The sequence below is a fragment of the Thunnus albacares genome, chromosome 7 (genome assembly GCF_914725855.1).
Source record: "Thunnus albacares chromosome 7, fThuAlb1.1, whole genome shotgun sequence".
Taxonomy (NCBI): Eukaryota; Metazoa; Chordata; class Actinopteri; order Scombriformes; family Scombridae; genus Thunnus; species Thunnus albacares.
Genome location: NC_058112.1, coordinates 12,547,660 through 12,569,393, shown reverse-complemented (window position 1 = coordinate 12,569,393; position 21,734 = coordinate 12,547,660). Strand labels below are relative to the sequence as shown.

At 39.2% G+C, this 21,734-nt stretch overlaps 2 protein-coding genes across 2 annotated transcripts; one reads left to right on the top strand and one right to left on the bottom strand.

The window, feature by feature from the left end:
* Positions 1 to 1,849: 1,849 nt before the first annotated feature.
* Positions 1,850 to 13,361, top strand: tsg101a (tumor susceptibility 101a). Its single transcript, XM_044355498.1, has 10 exons — positions 1,850 to 2,263; positions 3,291 to 3,378; positions 3,500 to 3,565; positions 4,467 to 4,630; positions 7,008 to 7,134; positions 7,821 to 7,878; positions 8,140 to 8,234; positions 10,297 to 10,499; positions 10,629 to 10,868; positions 10,978 to 13,361. The coding sequence occupies exons 1-10, from the start codon at positions 2,222 to 2,224 to the stop codon at positions 11,065 to 11,067; spliced, it is 1,173 nt and encodes a 390-aa protein (XP_044211433.1). The 5' UTR covers positions 1,850 to 2,221; the 3' UTR covers positions 11,068 to 13,361.
* On the bottom strand, positions 12,858 to 19,960 carry ldha (lactate dehydrogenase A4). Its single transcript, XM_044355499.1, has 8 exons — positions 19,853 to 19,960; positions 17,484 to 17,609; positions 16,750 to 16,867; positions 16,434 to 16,607; positions 16,085 to 16,258; positions 15,792 to 15,909; positions 14,316 to 14,439; positions 12,858 to 14,159 (listed from the first exon to the last, which is right to left on the bottom strand). The coding sequence occupies exons 2-8, from the start codon at positions 17,607 to 17,609 to the stop codon at positions 13,995 to 13,997; spliced, it is 999 nt and encodes a 332-aa protein (XP_044211434.1). The 5' UTR covers positions 19,853 to 19,960; the 3' UTR covers positions 12,858 to 13,994.
* Positions 19,961 to 21,734: the final 1,774 nt, after the last annotated feature.

Sequence of the window (21,734 nt, the reverse complement as noted above, 5' to 3'; positions counted from 1 at the left end):
CCGCTGCCAGGGTCTTGATGAAAACTAGGAAATACAACCACATTACACCAGTTTTAAAATCCTTACACTGGCTACCAGTCACTTAGAGAATTGATTTTTAAAAAATCTTGCTGCTTGTCTATAAATCACTCTGTGGCTCTGGGCCCAAATACATCTCTGACATGCTTGTACCATATGAACCTTCTAGGACCCTTAGGACATCTGGGGCTGGCCCACTGGCTGTCCCAAGAGTTAGAGCAAAACACAATGAAGCAGCATTTTCTTATCATGCAACACAGACCTGGAGTGACCTCTCAGATGATATTAGACAAGCTCCAACTCTGACCTCTTTTAAGTCAAGCTAAAAATGTTCTATTCCTATTTTACACTGGCTTCTCTACCCTGACACAGACATGTACGAATTTTCATTTGTCTTTGCCGGGTAATGCTTATTGGCGCTTGAGTGAACACTGTATGTGGAGGGGGGGGGGGGGGATGCAGAGCTTTGCCCTGTATGACTTTCATCCATCTGTAGATGGTGAGGGTTTTGACCAAGAGGAGAATCTATGACTCTTGTCTTCGTTAAGCAGTGAGATTTGATGTAAATGTCAGATCAAGAGTAGAATCATGAAGGACAGGCAATAAGGAAATTCAAGACAAACATATGGGCTCACTCACAATGTGCATCTAAAAGTGGGAGTCTTTGTTGTGTTATTTTATCTTTCTGTTTCACTGGATTTGAACTGGACTAGTTTACTTTTTAAGTATTTTATCTTTTTGTATCTCTTGTCTGTACTTTTGAACTTTTTACTGTATTTTTATTACTCTGTGAAGTACTTTGAATTGCCCCAGTTTATGAAATGTGCTATACAAATAAAGTTGCCTTGCCTTGCCTAATGCTGGTATTGTAAAAAAAAAAAAAAAAGCCAAATTAAACATGTTTGTGTTTATCATTGTGGGAAATACTTTCAATAGAATTGCTTTCAACAGAAAAAGCATTTTATTTCACAGCTACCTAAACCTGTAGTCCAGGTTTGGATATTGCTCTTTAGTTATAGCATGAGAAAAGGAAAACTGACTATAAGATCAGATGTAGACACTGAATATCTTCAAGTGTGATTGTGTATTATACATGCACCATTGCTGTTGTGACCTCTAAAATGTGTGACTGGTGATATTTTTTATTATTGTACCTAAATAGCCTTTTTAGTTTATAATTACAGATTTGGTACTTTTGAGTGAGGGAATAATGTAGAAGTAGCATTTGTTATAAAAACAATCAAACAAACAAAACAAAAACAAAAAAGCAACAACAACAAATTTTCAAGTGTGTGTAAAGGTAATGCAAATGCTAAACTAACCGACGTGTGCGACTTGGTATTAAGACAATGTTTGGTTGTAAACATCACATTAATTAAACACAGATTATAATGACATAATAGATCTGCCATTGAAATCATTTCAAAAACAACATTGCATTCAACATCTTATACATCATTCTAAAGTAAAAGCTTACTGTTTATCCAAATATTTGCTTGGTTGCCACCTTTGATGTATTCTTTGTTTTTTGAGACTAAGCCATCATAGTTCATCTGAAGAATCATTAAAAAATTCAGCAGTACCTCAGTGGAAATCAGTAAGAGATCATTAACATGATGTTTATTAGAGTTTTACTGTAACAGTGGTCAAAATAAATCACATAACTAAATCCCTCGTCTTCATACATGTTGTCTTTGAGCCAAAGTAAAGGAAGTGAACAGATTAAAATCAATTTATTCCTAGTTTTTTTGTAGACCCCCTGGGAATACTTTAGGCCCCTAAGGGACCCCGGACCACACCTTGGAAACCATTCGTCTAGCACCTGACGTCACATGAAGACCGGAAGCAGTCAGGTGGAATACCGGAAATTGCTTTTGTTGACGATCGAAGATTTGTTTTTAGGCTTCTTTGAAGTACTGTTAACTTACCGTTTTCTCTATTTTCCGACATTCATTACTTCATTGAATCTCGTTGCGTCAACCACAGAGGCATTCATCCTGTTTGACTGGAAGGTTTTCTTATAAAGAAACCGAATCATTTTCTTCACTGTAGCCAGGCCCTAGGCTGGGCTAACGTTAGCCTAGCATTCACTGAAGTCCTGCTAGCTAGCGTTAGCTTGTGTTAGCTGCCCCCCCAACTGGATTAAAAACTCAGCTGTTTACTCACCTTTCATAAGGACGGATAAAACAAACATTCAGTAACCATGGCAGTTGTCAACGAAGGTGCCCTGAAGAAAATGCTGAAGGTAAACTTGCTAATCAACCGTTAACACACTAATTTAGCTAACAGTAATGTCATCGATACCAAACATGACGCTATTAGCTAGCGTTAGCAAGTTTACATTTCCTGTAATTTGTAAATGGGTTGTTTTTCCTGACAGGCTGACTATTTTAAACATCTTGGTGTAATAAAAGTGCAACAGCGTTATGTAGGCTCACTAATGTGATATCTTTTTCCTAAGATAACTTGACCGTTCACATTACTTCGTCCTAAACGTTTTACAGCTTAGCATAACTGTGTTCCTAACTTACCCAGCTAACATCAAAACATCTTAATTAACTATTAACGTTATGTTAACATGTTTACAAGTTCACCATTTCTCGATTTGTATACAGCTTTTTTGTTTTTCCAATAATGACGCCACTCGTTCGAGAGCTGTTGTAAAGCCTTCTGTGCTACTTTCTGACTGTTGCCATCCTCAAAAATATTTTTGTATCCAGAATTCTGTAACCTCAGTCTGTTTTGACCGTACGCTATTACAGGCGTGTGCCTATGCATCATTGCAGTTTTGGCTTCATTAAATAATATAAGCATTTTGCGAGGTGTTGTACAGATAAATCACTACTAAAAATCTTACAAATCTGTGTTACAAACATCATTGATACCATAAAACTTTGTACAGGATTAGAACAAAAATACCAACGTTTATTGGTGGTCAAGTGTAAGTTGTTATAACAGACTTGTAATCTGCCAACAGCAGTTCCCAGCCCTGAGTTTTGGCTATGAATGTACCCTTTTTATATTTGCATCCCAGATTGTGCTCTTATGGACTTGGCAGGAAACAATAATGTATACACACAGCAAGTGAGCTGCTGCAAGCTATCAGTAATGCTGAATTTACCTCATAAGCAAGCAATTTGGCTTCTTACTTACGCCAGTTAATTTGTCAACCCTTTATTTTTTTGTCAGATGAGTGTCCTCAATTGTGTCTCAATCTTACAAAATACTAACATGCATTGTTATTGCTCTTCTCTTTTGTTGTCATTGTCTAGCAATATAAATACAGAGACCTGACTGTTCGTGAGATAACCAATGTGATCTCCCAGTACAAAGACTTGAAGCCGGTTATGGATGCATATGGTAAATAGAATGATTTTAATCTCCTGTTTTTGACTGCCTGGTCTCAGTTATATATTGTTTGCTTATATAAAACCAACACAATTTGTTGTGCTAGTTGTCATGAGATCTCCTTGTATTTCAGTGTTCAATGATGGCTCCACAAGAGACCTGATGAGTTTAACAGGAACAGTCCCAGTGAGCTACAGAGGTAACATTTTTCTCTTTATTTGTAATAACAAGGTTCTCTATGAAAATATATGATGTATTACATTACAGAGATTCATTACAGAATTTAAAATGCTTGGGCATAACGAGTTTAGTGCCAGTTTCTTTTTCCTTCTGTTTTTTTCTCACCTACTCTTTCACTCTTGTGTGTTCTCACTAGTTCTTGTTCTATTTATCTCGCACTTTTTTAAACGAATTCCAGTCTGTAGGCGTAACTACTGTGGTTAGTAAATTCAATATATTTCAATTCAGTTTTATTTATATAGTGCCAAATCACAACAGAAGTCACCTCAGGGCACTTTACACATAGGGCAGGTCTAGACCGTACTCTTTTAATTTACAGAGACCGAACAATTTTCCTATGAGCAAACACTTGGTGACAGTGGTAAGGAAAACCTCCCCTTTAATGGGAAGAAACCTCAAACACAATCCGGCTCTAAGTGGGTGGCCATTTGCTTTGACCGGCCTTTTTGTGTGTCACTTGGGGAGTTAGAAAGAGAATCTACCTGAATTAAAACACATATGATTTTAGAGCAATCTTTGCATTAACAAGCGTGTTACACCAAGTCCTTCATCTGCCACTTTCCCCACTGTTCTGACATCAAGGTGTAAATTACATCTAAAATATGTCTTCTAACAGAATATTTTATAATGAGTTCAGACCCAAGTCAGAGTGTCTCAGCTTTAGAGTTGGGACTACTGACATACATTTACAGTATGTCATAATTGCTGTTCACATCATTTAGAGACCCCCTGTTGTCTTGTAAACAGAATACAAGACAGTGCCTCAATATAACATACAGTTTGTCAAGTGTAATAGTGGGGTGATGACAATGTTGGGATGTAAAACAGCCATATTTTAACATAGTGCGTGTTTTCTGTAGGCAATGTCTACAACATCCCAGTGTGTCTGTGGTTGCTGGACACATACCCCTACAACCCTCCCATATGTTTTGTCAAACCTACCAGTGCCATGATGATCAAAACTGGCAAACACATTGATGCCAATGGCAAGATCTACCTGCCTTATCTACATGAGTGGAAGCACGTAAGTGTGGTGTCTTCAAATATTATTTATTATCTATTAATATTCATTATTAACAGTTTATGTGTGAAAACAGGATGGAATGTAAAAATATGGATTGAACAGGATTAAGTAGAAAAATACAAAAACTTTGCAAAACCCTTTTCATAGAAGATTTTAGTCTAACTTTAGCAGTGACATTTTAAAATCTTTCTATGATGGCTGTAACACACAATATACCACACCCTGTCTCCTAGAAATTACCTTCATATACAACTAAAGTGCAGCAGCAAATACATTTTGCTACAAATGTAATGCTGCTGAATTACGTTTTCTCTCAATATAATGAGAAAATGTTGTTTATTAACCTATTGGTAAGTTGCATGAACGTTGATACTGAACATATGAGTCAAATGTTCAAACAACATACCTAGTTGTTTATTTTCCACAGGATTATCTGATCTTGCAGTGCTGTATCCGCTAGTAGAAATTACAACAATATGAACCTTTTCATGATCATGTTTTGGTTAAGGGTTGGGGAAAGATTGTGGTCTTGGTTTAATACAGTTCTTACAGATATATAAATGTAGCACTTTATTCATCCAAAAAAAATGTTTTCTGTGAACATAATCCCTGCAGCAATTACATTTGCTAATTAATTATGTAGTTAATTGGGAAAACAATTTAGTTGTATATGAATTTAATTTTTAGGAGACGGGATTGGTATGCAGTACCACACCCCATGCAGTATCCAGTGTTTCCCCCCAGGATTCTTTTAAGGGGAGTGGTAGGCCCCCATGAAACTACTCTTGTCACGGGGCAGCATTTTCACATAATTTTGGACTATTATCATTACAATATTTATTAGAAAAACAACACAGGTTGTACTTTTTCACTGTACACTCAGACTTTACCAAGAAGAAAAGTGAAACAAATATGCTCACTGATGAAGTGCTATGTTCTGACCTGAAGTTATCCTTTACATTTTTGTGAGTGATCTCACTGTGCACCATGAAAAATAATAATAATAAAATAACGTTGGTAAAACAAGGTTTATAGTGAAGAGATTTGAACAGCGATTTTCTCATCCTCGCATTGTCCGGGTGTAGCCACTAGCCAGCTGTAGCGATGGGTATGGTTAGAATTTTATATTTATCTTACTAAAGAATTGTTTTGTTGTTGTTTCTTTAATCATTAAAAAAAAATCACAACAGGATTAGAATAGACTTATATTTTAAATATAACAAAATATTGTTTCTAGAGCAGCAGTAATGTTTACAACAGCAAAGTCACTATATAAACTCAATAATATCTCACTGGGAAGAAATTTAAATAGTCAATAAAATAAATAATATTCCTGACTCAAAATACTGAGTGAAGTTAAGAAAGAATGAAGAACACAGACATTAGTCGGTATCAGCCCTTCTCTCTGTCCTCTGTCTTCCTCCCTCTGCTGCTGTGATTCACTGCTGCAGGTACTGCTGTTAGAGGGAGGAGTGGCTGTTTGCAGGGGGGCTGTCATATCAGCCAGTAGTTAATTTTACAAGGATTTCACTAATTTTAATATACATGACAAAATAAGATAAACAGACTACATACAGACACCTTTGGTTTTAGCTTGTTCATTACAATTAGCTGTTAGCTTAACTAGGACGCTGTGGTTGGGAGACTGCAGACAAAGCGGATGAAAATATTGCTTTTCCACATGTTTATGCTTGTTGAACAGGTGATTTTATAAATTACTCTTACTTACTCTTAGTCTCTACGTTAACGAGCATTGTCGTCAACTCGAGTAACAACGACATTGCTTGGTTCACTCTTTCCACCGCTGTCTGTCTCTCCTCTGCTCCACTCCGTGTGTGTGTGTGTGTGTAGGAGCTGAGCCCCGCCCTCAGTCAAACACCAACACAGAGAGCAGAAGACAGAGAAGCTAGTGTGACCATAAGTTACACCAAAACGCGGTAGAGACTCTCAGCATAATTTTTCTCTGTTCATTCAGCTAAGGCACTGTAAAAAAAACCAAAAAAACATTGTTGTCATTGACGTGTGCAGTAAGGCGGTTGTTCCTATCAGTGTATTTCTGTACACTGAGCTGAAATAAACGACTGCACATAAATTAGGTAAATAACATAAACAACATAGCCTATTGTTTCTTTCAGGAGGGACGGGGGGTCCCATTGGTGGGACGGACCGCCCCTCCAAGGCAATGGTAGGGGAAACACTGGTATCTGAGGAAGTCATAACTATCTTGAATATTTTCGATATGAGTGCTATTTAGTACAAAATAAGGCAATCATAAGGCAATATTTGAACTGTGGTCCACCCTGTTGATCATTTGAAATGGAATCCTGCATTTGCTGTCTTGGTTCATAAAACTTGTCTTTTTCTGTATTTTTTACAGCCTCAGTCAGACCTGTATGGTCTAATTCAGGTGATGATTGTGGTATTTGGAGAGGAGCCTCCTGTGTTTTCTCGCCCTACCCAACAAGCCCCTTACCAAGCCTTCCAAGCTGCTGGACCCCCTAACCGTGAGTTACATAAATTCACCCAGAGACTCTTTTTATACAAAGCCATATGGTGCTAATAGATGTTTTTACATACTGGAAATCTCTCAGTATATTGAAGGATATTTTGTCCACTTTATGTCAATGGTTGTTGGCTAATTATTAGAAACACATTTCAGTAAAAAACAATCCAATTACCGACGACAAACTGGAAGCCTCTAAAATGCCCATAAAGTTGAATCACCACCTCTCTAAAATAGTTAAGAAAAAAGTGAACATTATAACCTTGTTATGAAAAGGATATACGTATAAAAGAAGTGGTGTTTTTTTTTCATTGTAGATGAGGAGTATTTTTTAATTTGAAAATGTGTTTCAAGTAGGTTGTCCAGTTACTGTGTAAAATCAATAATCCAGTTTGAGTGTGGATTTGCTATTATGTTGGTGAACAGAGCGTTTTAAAACAGTGGTTTTAGCTAGTTTTACATTAGAATGTCAGGATCCATCAAAAATATATATTCACAGTGGAAATTTCATATTATTGCTGATGTGTATTGGTGCATTTGCTTTTTTGTTGCATCATGTTTTAAATGATGCATTTATTTCCTTTAGCACCAGGTGGAGCTCAGATACCACTCTAGCACACCATGGAAAAATATTTTTTGATGTGTGTGTCCACAGACCTGATTCTTTACTATGTCTCTCTATCTCAGCTTCCTACATGCCTGGCATGCCTGCGGTCTCACCTTATGGTCCAAATCCAAACCCAGGGTAAGATGTTTTGCAAGCAGTTCATAAACTTTTTCCCACAGATTATGCACGCACAGTTTTTCCTGTCAAACCTGTCCTGGCATGTTTACTCTTGTACTCTTGTTTCTTCAGCAGCATATTTATGGGATATATTCATAACTGAAACGCTGTAAAACACGTTCAGTTACATTTGTTGCGTAAAGTTAAAGATAGATATCTGAAATGTGTAAGAATGGGAAATATAAAGCATTGGCAATTTGTTAATCATGTAACTATTTGCAGAGGCTATCCAGGTTACCAATACCCTGCCGGCAACTCTTACCCAGCCACTGCTGGCCCTGCACACTACCCCTCCCAGACTCCAGTCTCCACTGTGGGTATGTATTGCATATAACATCCAGGGTACTTAATTTCTCTGTCTCATAGGTGCTTTTGATAGTTTAAAATGAGTATGTTTCAAACGTTACAAACAACACAAACAAAGAAAAATACAGATGAATCTGTTCTCTCACAAGCTGTTACTGTCTGCACTTCTCTATGCAGGTTTCTCTTTTAGATCCACATGTAAACCAGCAAATAAATACAATGTACATTTTGCTAAATGTGACTTATAAAATGACATCCAATCCTAAAAAGTTTCTAGTGTATCATGATATTGCAATACAGTGTTTAAATATTAAGCCCCAGACAAAACAATACCTCTACATCGTCCCATGGCCTTTAGTTAACCCTGTATTAAGACACTTGACCTTCTGACTCAAACTCTCTCACCCGCTGTGTGACTTTGGTGGCGCGCTGAGCCACCAGTGAAAGGTCGGTAGTGTAACTAGAGTTGGGAGCTTTAAAGGCCAAAGGATAGAGTAGATCTGAAGGAAAAGGAACAGTCCCCCCTCTAGCCCTGCACACCCTATACCGCCGAAGCACACAGCACTATATTTAGGATGGGAACAGTAACCCCACACAAAGACAGACCAATGATCAGGGGATCCATCTGCTGTCCCAAAATCAGTTAGCAGCAGTGAAATGCTGGTCAGTGACTGGCTCGCTGGAGGAGCTTTAGCCGCCTGCTATATTTAGTAAGGGAAAAGAAATGACTTTGCTTGTAGACTACTCAGATCTCAAGGCTGAATCAACTCTGACATTTGTAGTGCTGACTCCAGACTGTACTGTAGGTAGTCTTGACCTCTGAAGACATTCATCAGTACATGTACTCTTACATAACCTGGCACTTGTCAGCTTTGGGTCAGTTTAGGGTGTAGTCTGTGATGGGGTGTCATTAATATTTCAGATATTTTCATATTTTTTTCATTGCCATGTTCTTATACTGGGAACAAAGTATTAGAAAAACATTTGAATTTATTGCATTCCAATAAATACCACCAATAACAACCTTAAAATGACCACACAGTCTCAAGAAATATTGAATGTCATAAGTTTTACAAAAACAGTGTTTATTACAGGAATTTTCTATGGATTATATTACTATACAGTGCTTTATTTCTAGTTACCTAGAATCTATTTACTATGTGTCATAAGCATCCTCCCTTCATTCTCACAGCTATCTGTAGTGGCAATCCAATGACACCTGTTATCTTGTGTATCATTCAAGCTATAATCACTGCATCAAATGGTAGGTAATTACAGACGGGTGACAAATTAAAGGAAAAACAAAACAAAATGAGTGTAAAAATATAATGAATGTACATGTTTCCATACAGGACATGAGGGGAGTCAGTGAATAGTTTGATAAGTGTGAAAATGATTTGACCCAGATGCTATGACCTCCACAGTCACCAGCAGGGCACAAAATTAGCATCAGCCAAACGCTGGTAAAATATGCAAGTGGCTGGTAGATTTGCTTCACTCAGCAGCCAAAAAAACAATGGTAATCTATTGAGTGGCTGGTAAAATTTGAACATTCACGAGGAATTTGGCCAGTGGACAAAAAAGTTAATTTTGGACCCTGGTCACCAGATCTTAACACAGCTGAACACCTTTGGGAGATGTTGGACCAATGAGTTAGATAACATTCCCCATCAAGCAAGCTGTTCTTGCGGCTTATGGTAACCTAACCAATCCTTAGACCTTATGTTTTTTTTTCTGTTCACATTTAAGTTATCTGATCTTGATGCAGCTGGTGTCTCTGTGGGACCAGATATCTGTAATACTAGCTAACATTTGCCAGTTCAATATTGCCCGATACCTCTAGTGGCTTAAGAGTTTAAACACTGTAATCTTTTTTTCCTGTTGCAATAACGTACTGTATGTTCACTCTAAATTGCCAGTTCTTTTCAGTCACTTGCCTCATTGTTATTTTTTCTAATTTTATTTTTGAACACAGAGACCTTGTACCTTGTTGTGGACAGGATATTGTTTTAATCTTAAGGTTTTGTTGACTCTGTCCACACTGTCTCACATCACTTCATAATTCTTCTTAAGGCCCAAGCAGAGATGGCACCATTGGTGAGGACACCATCCGCGCATCTCTGATTTCAGCTGTAAGTGACAAACTTCGCTGGAGGATGAAGGAGGAAATGGACAGAGCTCAGGCAGAGCTGGATGCTCTGAAGCGAACAGAAGAAGACCTGAAGAAGGGACATCAGAAACTCGAGGACATGGTCTCAAGACTGGACCAGGAAGTGGTGAGAATTTTCAAATGTTAAATCTGTATTTCCTTTTTTCTGTCCTCTACTGTTATCAAGTCTCTTTTAGCATGATTTCTTTTTAATAACAACATTTATTTTGTGTTGCTGTGATTGTGTTTCCACTAGACTGAGGTTGACAGGAACATTGAGTTGCTGAAGAGAAAGGACGAGGAGCTAAGTGATGCCTTGGAGAAGATGGAGAACCAGTCGGAGAACAATGACATTGATGACGTCATTGTGCCCACAGCTCCACTGTACAAACAGATCCTGAACCTGTATGCTGAGGAAAATGCAATTGAGGACACTATCTTCTACCTGGGAGAAGCCCTCCGCAGGGGTGTCATAGACCTGGAGGTTTTTCTCAAGGTGGCCATTTCAACACAACTACAAACTAATGCATAAGCAACACAGACAAACACGCACCTCAGTCTTTTGTGGTTTTAGCCTTGTTGACTCCTTTTCTCTTCTGTTACAGCACGTACGCCTTCTGTCCAGGAAGCAGTTCCAGCTCCGTGCTCTCATGCAGAAAGCTCGCAAGACTGCTGGCCTTAGTGACCTCTACTGACCCACACTGACTACCTGGAAACATTCATATCTCAATGCTTTCTTGCTCTCTTCTCTTTCCTATCTGTTTTATTCCCTTTTGAATGTCTTCTTGTAGTTCAAACACCCAACCCCTTTTTAATTCTTTATAAAACTCTGTCCTTGTGAGACAGAAATCTCAATAGCAACAACAAATCATCGAAAATACAACATTTATGAAGGACTGTTGTTTAACAGTGAAATTTCAACCTGTGTGGTCACAGTTGTAGTTCGACATTATTTGTATTTTGATCAGACAAAATACATGAGATCATTATGCAGTTACAGTCATGACCCAGACATGATACCATTTCTTTTTTGCCCCAATATAATATTAAAAAAGTCATCATGTTGTGAAACAGTTACTGTGGTTGACACAAAAAGATGCTTAACACACACGCCAGATTGGTAAATTGAGGTGCGAGACCTCTGTGTGACAGTGTTTGTGGTGTAACTGGGTTGGTGTACAGAGCAAGCCAGTGTGTCAACCTGTATATGCCACACTCGAGGGTACCCCACAGGTTCTGTTAGCAATCCATTTTCCAGACAAAGTCTTTTGGCTAGTAAGCACAAATTGTTAGAGGCCAGTAGACAGGGGCTTTGTAGAGAGCCCCATATGTCCACGCCCCTCCTGGTGAAAAGGTTAGGCTCTGGTATAAATACCCAGGGCAACCTTTCAGGAAGGTCAGGGGTCAGCCTCATGATTTAATGTTGTATGAGGTCTGGGTCATATTCAGTAGCCATCGAGTCACTTTTTATACAGTAGAAGTGATGATAAACCTGAACTGTGTTTCTTCACTGTCTTGTTTGGGTCTGTTATTGAGCTCCTACGGCACTTGCCAACACTATGTTTTTCCCTGTCCTGTATGTGTCTCTTTACACTAGTGTGTGTGTGTGTGAGGATCTTTCATTGTATGTCAGCTGCTCAGGTCTACACTCTACTTTGACTTTTAGGCTGCATTAACCAGTCAATCATGTACAGTAGCTGTTTTACTCTGTTTAAGGTGGACGACAGTCTTGACATACTTAAATCTAAGATGTTACAAAGGAAATTCTGTATTTTTCTTTCTGTTTTCCTTGTGCTGTCTAATCGTTCTCAGCTCTGATGAGAAGTTTAGGTTTTCAGTAAAATTAAGGAAAAGGTTGTGTATAAAGTGTGAGTGTTGGAGGGTACAAAAAATAAAGAACTATTGTACTAATCAAAACTTAACTTATGTAAAGTTTGCAAACAGGTCTCATTTAAATTAGCCTTTTACTAAATGCACTTTGAATTGTATGATAGAATATCTACTGTTTTTTTTTCTTGTTTCCATTTCAAGTATAGACCACCAGTTCTTTTTTATCTGTAGATTTATGTAAATCAGTTCAAATAAAATAAATCTGATTTAATGGCTCATTTCTTTGCATTTATCTCAATGAATTCAGAAGTCTGTTATTAGTAGCTGTGCCAATTGTCAGTCATAGTGACAGGCCTAGTTCAAGTATTACAGCATATTGTTTTTATAATAATGGGATGGACAGTTTACTGAGTCAGGACACTTGGCAGATGAGCAACATTTTGTCTGTCACAGCCGCAGGACTGATTCAAAACAGAAAATTCACCTCGCCATGATGTGTATAGAAACAAGTGACCACATTATGTTCACCTGCATAAAAACCTCTTATCTGTTTTGTTTTGACGCATAGGTATGCGCTGAGTCAGCTGCTCTATACACACATACAAACTGCCTTTTGCTAGTTTGGATGGCAAAAACAGGAAAGGACAAAGAACAGTCTTGTATCATTATCCTGGCAGGTTTATTTGATGTTACAGCAAATAAAAATCAATATCCACCTGCCATGACAGGTACAGTGCCTCAGTTGTTGATAGACCATATCTTATGTTGTGACATTGATACATAAGGTCTTAACAGTATTAACAGCTTTAAATAGTACCATATTTTCTTCTCAAAGTTGATGTCCTTTTTCACGAGTCAGGTGGAGAAAAATAAATACAAAACCCTTTGAGGGTATTTAGGGTGCACAAACAACACCAGGATTGTTAACTTCTGTTATGATTCATAACCTGACTGTATGTCATGATCCAAGCTGACTCTTTCCACTGGCTCTCTGTTATCTCTTTGCTATGTGAAATTGTGGCAGATCACCTCGTTACTAACCCCTTTAATTCTCTCAGATGTAACCTTTGTTGTCTCTGGCCAGTTCTATAAGCCTTGCCTTTTAAGCAGTTTTGTCTGTCAGTGCACTTGTGGTTACCGGTTAGTTTGTTTACGAAGGCTTCAATGCCAAAAAACTAGGTGTAGCATTGCTTTTCTCAAATGATAAGGTACTTTGGTATCACAGGATTTTGGCCCAGTGATATACAGCAGTGTTGTTACGACTGTAGGTTGATAGGAAGCCCTCTTCATAGAGAATGGAATGTCTCCATTATACTCCAAATAAAAAAATAAACAGAGATTACCAAGTGGAAAAAACCAACTGGCAACAATCACAGATAAATACGAACTATGCACAGGGAGTGTACAGAAGAAGCAGCAACAGTACATAGTGACATTAACATACAGTACATGGTATATACGTTCCATATGCAAATGCCTTACATTTGTTGGAAAGACAGGACCATAGATACATATCCCCTCTCTCCAACACAGGCTTGTGTTTCCAAGAATTTTGTCATGGAGGGAGGAGGGCGGGTGGGAGGCAGCAAAGGAAAATGACACCCATTTGTGAATATCTGATGGTAATGCCTAGTTTCCAGTGGTTTAGCTACAAACACTTGGCCTTTTTAGATATTCAGCGGTCTCATTTGCCTGTTGCCGCGAGGGACACAGAAGATACAGAAGGAGGGAATTGACAACACAGTGTTTCGTGTGGTTTCACACCGGATTGGGGAATTCAGAGGAGCGCTCTTTACAGGGTGAGCTCCTTCTGTACGCCCCACAGGGTCTCAGCGCTCTTCTGCAGCTGCTTCTCCTCCTCGGGCTTCAGTGTCATGTGAATGACATCTGTCAGGCCGCTATTGCCCAGGACACAAGGGACGCTCAGGAAGACCTCATCCTTCACTCCATGCATGCCCTATCAGGTGAAAAAAGGGAAGGAGACAGCAAGAACAGCATTAGCAGATCATTTCATAACATCTGCAAAATGTACAGTATATGTAAGATAATTAATAGGATGAATATACTCATCCTGGATTTGCCAGACAGTGAAATGTATGTCCTAGGGTCCTACCTGGACCAGTGTGGACACAGGGTGCACTTTGTGCAGGTTCTTCGTGATGCTTTCCACCAGGTCAGCCACAGACATACCAATGGCCCAGGAGGTGTAGCCCTTCAGCTTGATAACATCATAGGCACTGCAGTGCACAAACAGTCAGAGAAAAAATTAAGGGTAAGAACATGAGAACATGTCTCTTGGACTGAAGAGACAATCAAGCTGCTTTGGTCTTTGCCCCTCTCGCTTTACTAATATCCCTCATCCGACTTCTTTTTCTGTTTTCATGCTGAGACTTCAGCTGTTTATCCCCATGAGAGCAACATAAAATTGATTGAAGACAGCATGTTAGTTCAGTATCTAAAGCTGCTTTGTGGGGGAAGTTTGTAATTGTCACTACAAAATCTCTGCTGTGCAGAGGTTGAAGTATGGACACATAAATAAATCTGGTCCATGTGAGTTGATTGGCTGAAATAAAAATTAAAAAAGCTAATGCAGTAAAAACTTAAAATCAGATACTCAATCTGAACTGGAGATGTATAGTTTCATAATAATGTCTTTAACTCTAAAGAGAAACATGGACAGCCAAGGAAGTCTCCCCCTTCATACATTAAAAAAAGTCATATACTGTATGTCTATTTAAAGTAAGGCCTATCTCTTACTGTGCACCTTTGCTTTCTTCACTGTTGAGAAATGCTAGTGTATGTTTATCCACTGTCTTTGTCCCTCTTTTCAAATATTTTATTTCATATTTGAAACCTTTGCAAACTTAAACCATAAAGCACCTACTGTATTGTGTTGTACATGGCTGACCTGCCTAAAGACCTCTTTACAAGATAAGCCAGGTCTACTGGCTGACAATGAAATAATGGTACAGTATCAAAGTTTACAAAAGGGCAAACCTGTTGCATCACTTAACTTTCATACAACTCAAATATAAAATCCAACAACAGACCTTTAGCTCTGCTGTTTAGGTAACATAGGTAAGTCATATTAAAGTCATTAATTTCAGAGGTGAACCTGTCTTTGACCAGGATTAAATATTGTCAGGCATTTCATGAATGCAGACCCGGGAGTGTAAGTGAGGTCATGAGCACTACTATATACAGTATAATGTTACGCATAGCCATTGGCTGCCAGGCTGTGGTGAAGTACACAGTGGTGCGCTGTGTACCTACATCTGCTTTCTCTGGCTCACAACCCTGGTCAAATTCCTCACCAGGGATAGTCAGCTCCATTTGATTCAATTCTACCTGTTTTTAGTCTTTATGTTAATAGGCAAGCATGACTGTGGGTCATTTAACCCTAAAGATCTGTTCAAATAAACCATCATATTATAGCTCCCACCTCAGTACTGGACAGATGGCCTGTGCACACATTGCTGATTGCTTTGCAGATTAAATTGATGAAGGTGAGGGTGAAAATGTAGTTTTTGGAAGGTTTGGGAAAACTTTCAGCTCATTGGTGGATTACTGAAAAAGAAATTGTACTCACCCATCAACCACCATCTTGTGAACCTCCTTCCACTTCTCAGCGTCACCCTCACCTCCCATTTTTGGGTTCAGGTGCTGAAGAGAAACTCCTGCGACATTCACACCGCTCCACACGGGCACTAAGAGAAATAAAAAGAATAGTAATAAATTAGTTAATCATGTACACAAATCGTATACACAAAGGCAACATAAGATAGACAAATGATGTAGCTATATTAAAAGATATGCCACAGACTGACAAACAGGTATACTGAAAGGCTTGCACAGACTTGATTTTTAGTCAGAGTTGCATACCACTGGAGTCTCCGTGCTCTCCGACGATCCAGCCGTGGCAGCTGGAAGGGTGGAGGTGGAGCTTCTCTCCCATGATGTGGCGGAAACGGGCAGAGTCCAGGTTGGTGCCAGAGCCAATGACACGGTGACGGGGCAGGCCGCTCAGCTTCCAGGCCACATAGGTCAGGATGTCCACTGAGGAGAATGAGAGGGGACAATGAGCCATTGATCTGTGCTGAGCTACAGGTGTATCATTATATAGATTACACAGATTTCTCCAGCATCCATCCACACTGTTTCAAGCAACACCACACTTCCTCTTCTCACATTTTCATCCATCTTCATTCATTTACACCCCTGTCTGTCTAACCTGGGTTGGAGACCACCATCATGATGCAGTTGGGGCTGTACTTGACGATGTTGGGGATGATAAACTTGAAGATGTTGACGTTGCGCTGCACCAGGTTAAGACGGCTCTCGCCCTCCTGCTGACGGGCACCAGCAGTAACCACCACCACTCTGGAGTTGGCTGTCGCACTGTAGTCTGGCAAATTGACAAAAAAAAAAAAAGATACTTTGACACTAAACTACAGACTAAACCATTCTCATTACAACAGTAGGGTTGGAGAACTACACCAGAGTGAAAACACATTTTTCAGAGGTGCTATGCTTTTGTACATCCTCACCTTTGTCGCCCACAATCTTGTGTGTCTTGAGGAAGAGGGATCCGTGCTGCAGATCCATGACCTCACCCTTCAACTTATCCTCCATCACATCAACCAGAGCCAGCTCATCACACAAGTCCTGGTTAACATATACAGGAAATACACACATTAACGTCCCCCTGATCACTCTGCATACACGTTATACAGTGTATCTTACTTAGGTTAAGTTAATATAAGGCTTGCTGAAAGTGACTAACCTCTCTGTTACTTCCAGTGAATGACATGGATATAAAGGCCAGAAATGACACCATTCATTTCAAGCCTCAACTATTCAGCAGCATTGTTAATTTTAAGACTTGTGACCTAGTTTCAGAGTGCCACTCTTGTTACTCAGCTGGCTTTGACTCAGCTTGTAAAATGTGGACTACATTAAGAGAAGTAATGTTTGATTCCTACCAAACATTACAGACATCTTACATCTCTCACTTGAACTACATGCTGCATGGCTGCATGTATCTAACTTGGCTCTTTTCAAGGGTTTATCCAAAATTGCACCCAATCATGTCTGATTTCACCTTGATATGTTGTTAATTGGTGCTAGAAATGCTCTTTAGTATCATCCACATACTAACAAGTACTATGACTATTACTCTGTTCTTCTCTGCTCCTTTCATCTCTTCTTCATTGATATACAAACAACCACATATTACTCCTCTTTCTCTTCACTTCCAACATTTCTCTTTTTTTTGTCTCACCTTGAGCAGGATGCTGATGGCGGAGGCCATGCCCACCATACCGACGCCCACCACGGTCACCTTGTTCCTGGTGCCAATGGGGTCACCCTTCATCACATGGGTGATCAGTTTCTCCTTGGTGGACATCTGCCGAAAAAACAAGATGCATGGGAGGAGAATGAGAGAAAGTCATGGGAGAAGAATAAGAAAAGAGAGAGGGAGAATGAAGAGGTGATAGGAAAAAGTAGGTAAGCAGGTACAGAGAATATAAAAAGGGGGAGTAGAGAAGGTGAGAGTGGAAAGAGAGAAGCAGTAAAGTAGTGCTGCATAATGTATGTGACAGTTTGAATGAGTTGTTACTAACAGGCCCACACAAGGGTGTACGTGACTGCTGTCTCATCCCACACTGACTATGAACAAATAAAAGGAAAATCGAAAATTGACTCACTTCATCCCCATGACAGTACTGAGTGTGAGCCTTTTCCATAACCCCAAAACACAACTTCTAACAACTACAACGGTTTAGACAAAGTTCCTGTTTCACACTTGTAAGCCAACAACTTATCATAATTACTTCCATAAATGGTTTACTGACAGTACCCACTGCTTCACTGCGCCTCTCTGGGTCTCCATGGCAACCACTTCCTAGGAAGGTACTGCAGCCTGTCTCTGTGCAACACAGACCGTCCCCAGATGACGTCACAAACTACTATTTATGTTTCCTGGTTGAGCAGCCACGGCTGACCACTCATGCTTGCAGGCTTTTACCAGCATGACTAGGCTGGTTCTCCACTGTGAGGTGCAGACAAACACGTAGTGGTGTACCCGGCAGGATTAATATACTGTAATACCTGCCTAGAGAGGATGTTTAAGACCGCACTGTGGTGACTTTGCACACAATAGTAGGATATAGTAAGTGGGACAGTCATACCTAATATGTTGTCATCCAATTATCTCTCACTCGGAGGTCAGCTGAAAGATTACTACATACCAGCACCTGACCCCTGAGGTGAGCTTGAGATTTGTTAGCTACCAGTAAAGGATTATTGTATATGTACAGTCCCTCCTATATTGTTGAAATATGATGTACAATAACTTCCTTAGTAGCAGGACTGAATGAGGATTACAATGAGGATTATTAGTAGCTGAAAGAACTTAATACGATATAGTTACAGGGAGATGTCTCTGAGATTTTAAGTAGGCAGCTGCCACACACCACTGGACAACTAAACCTGCTTATGTGCATGCTTGTATTATCATATTTCCTTCTACATTATGACATTTACTTTATGTCACCAGCAGGTCAGCAAAGGCTCACTGAGGTCTGATGAGGTGTCAAATATCATGGCTGAAGTTCAGTATCTGATCTTTCATTTTACAGTTTTGAAGGTGACCGTGAACACATCTTGCTTCAGCACTAGACACATACTAGATTAATTTTAATCAAGAAACTAGACTTCCTTTTTTCCACTTTGCATTCAATAAATGTAATCAGATAATCAACCATTACTGCCAACAGGCTGTGACTGGTAGTTATTCATCCACAATGGTGTGCCAAGACTAGCATTAGTCTGATTAATCAGGAAATGTAAGCTACTAAGAGAGCTATGGTAGATCAATATTTCAAAGATCCTTTTGACATGACACTAAAAGTGACATCCATGTACATCTGGCAAAACACTGAAACACCTGTGACAACATATCTGCAGCACCCACAGTACTTCCATCAAGATCTTCTCTCCCATGGGCCTGCATATGAATGTGCTGCATTTCCTGTGGCAACTGCCTGGATCACCACAGGACATGCGTATCCACCCTACTTGTATAACACTGCGTATATTACATCAACTAGAACCCTCTGATGCAATGTTAGATTCAAACCATCAGTTCTGGCTTCTTATTTAAGAATCATAATGGGATAGGCTGCGTATATCTTATACACGTGGACTCCATTAAAAATAAAACGTTTCGATAATATAATTTCCATCTGTCCGTAACATATCAATGTATTCTTTCTTTTAACCCATTAATTAAATTGATGATGGTCATTTATGATGATGATGATGACAGCTGTTGCAACAAGTAGGAAACTTATACAGGCCTGCATCCTGATGCCTCTCTGTTGCACAAACAACAATCCATCATTACACAAATGCTGCACATACTGTTTGTAAAGAATAACCAGCTTCAGACACAACCAATCAACGCTATTGATTACATAGCGACACGCCCCTCTCTGGGTCCTCTTTAAATGCGCATCAGGTTGTTGGAGTCCCCTCTGAAACTCTGTTTATCAACGTAGACAGGGGAGCTACTCAGAATTTAAAATATTTTTCGCAGAAGCCCGAAGTGTACAATGTCTAATGTTTTCTCCGGACGGGTTATCTTACCTTGGGGCTTCAGTTAGAAGGCAAGAAACACGAGCTGGAATGTGGCGGCTCCTCCTGTGTGCAGCTTTTCCGCAGAAGTGGTGCTGGGGAGGGGGTGTAACCCGGTATTTAAAGACAGCCTCCTCTGTGACGTTACTTGCGCACATACTAATGAGATCGGGTGGGTCTGGGCGTGTTGGGTGTCACGTCCGAGGCACGATGCGGCGGAGTCCGTGCGCAATCTATGTATTTACACAGGACCCTCTTCATATAGAAGTAGTTTTGTATTAATAATAAATTGGTTTCGGTAAGCCTACCATATCCTAGAATCATACTGTTATCTCCATCTGTGTCACGGAACAACTGTATAGCCTACTCCATATATGTACACGTGACCCCTTAATTAAGGTGAAAAAACAAAACACACACACACACACACATACACACACAACTTAATAACAGACCGCCCACGCCTATAGGGCAGGATGGTTCCAGAGATCTTGATGAATGATGTCAATAATTCTACCATATTCATTTACAGTAAACTTTTTTTCTTGAATTTATCATTTGATCTACAGCTAGCTACATAATATGGGCTAGTAGTGTAATGATCCTCATGTAGGCCTAATGGTTATTTCCCAATGTATAGGCCTTCAGTGTTAAATCACTCAGTTCGGCTGCAAAGTTGTGTTAAATATGTTCCTAATGCCTAATATCCGATATATAGTGTACAATAAGAAAAGAGTGGAGAAAAAAGCAGTAATGTAACAAAAGAATATACATTTTTTAGTATTCATGTGCCCAATCTATTGATGTATATTGGCTAAAACGCCATCTCCTGGTTTTAAGCAGCATGAGCTCAAATCATTTTCCCTTTGACAGAGCATGAAACGTGTACGAGACCCAGGCTGATTACAGCATGTCATCGTTCACCAGCCTGTTGGCGCCCCCCCCTGTCTGGTTTTAGTTATCACAACAGAAGTCCATTACTCAAAGCTTAACACAAAAGCATTTGTGTTACCTACCTGAAGAATCTCCTTTGTCTGATAAAGCTGACGTAGGAGTTACAACATAGCATTTCATTTTTTTCTTTCACAGTTCTGGGTCAACCATTTAGTCTACACAAGGGACCAAAAATGAATGTGCCTCAGACTATCCAGTTCCAGATATTCTGTAGGCTGCATTCAGAGCATATGTATGTTCTGTAAAATTCTCTTTTCAGATGTATGTGAAGTTATCTGATTATTTAAGATTTTATATTGAGTTATCCACCATCACAACAACAGCTGCCTTTTCTTTAACAAAATAATTAAAAACACAAAATTGAAAGAATTTTGAATATTTTTGCAAATAATTGTAATCTTAGGTCAGACAAATGACCACCCATTACAGACTGGACACAATAAACAAATAAAGTCAGAGCAAATCCATAAAAGTACAAAATTCAGCTCCATGGTCAGTTTAATATTTGTGTTTATTTTAAACTTTAAAGCCAGTTTTGCAACAGGTGAGAATGTAAAATAACATTGCTTCATATTTAAGAACATTTAAAGATCCCCCCGCAGACATGTATTAAAAACATATAAAGATACTCTGCTTGCAACGATAATGTGTGTCTAATTATGTTTTTTCCACAAAAAAATGTATAATTACCACATTAAAATACTTTAAAAGGTACCTACTCCTTCTTCCTCATAAATTTCCCAGAATCTATAAATATGCAAATATATTCCATTTCTGAAGTTTAACTCTTTGGACACAAGATGTTTCATACTTCACTGAAAAGTCCATTTTCAGTGTTTGTGCACTGAAGGTTTGAAGTTTCCACATCAGACTTGTGTTTTCAATGAGCTGAGAGAAACTTTCCACTTTCAGTAGATGAATGTGAAAACCGGCTTCTAGT

Excerpts from the sequence above, each read along its gene's own strand:
- tsg101a (XM_044355498.1), top strand. The coding sequence starts at position 2,222 with ATGGCAGTTGTCAACGAAGGTGCCCTGAAGAAAATGCTGAAG. Across the intron at positions 3,566-4,466 it reads AGTCCCAGTGAGCTACAGAG|GCAATGTCTACAACATCCCA; the intron begins GTAACATTTTTC and ends TGTTTTCTGTAG. Across the intron at positions 10,869-10,977 it reads ACCTGGAGGTTTTTCTCAAG|CACGTACGCCTTCTGTCCAG; the intron begins GTGGCCATTTCA and ends CTTCTGTTACAG.
- ldha (XM_044355499.1), bottom strand. The coding sequence starts at position 17,609 with ATGTCCACCAAGGAGAAACTGATCACCCATGTGATGAAGGGTGACCCC. Across the intron at positions 16,608-16,749 it reads CAAGATTGTGGGCGACAAAG|ACTACAGTGCGACAGCCAAC; the intron begins GTGAGGATGTAC and ends TCAATTTGCCAG. Across the intron at positions 14,440-15,791 it reads CACAAGATGGTGGTTGATGG|TGCCTATGATGTTATCAAGC; the intron begins GTGAGTACAATT and ends TGTGCACTGCAG.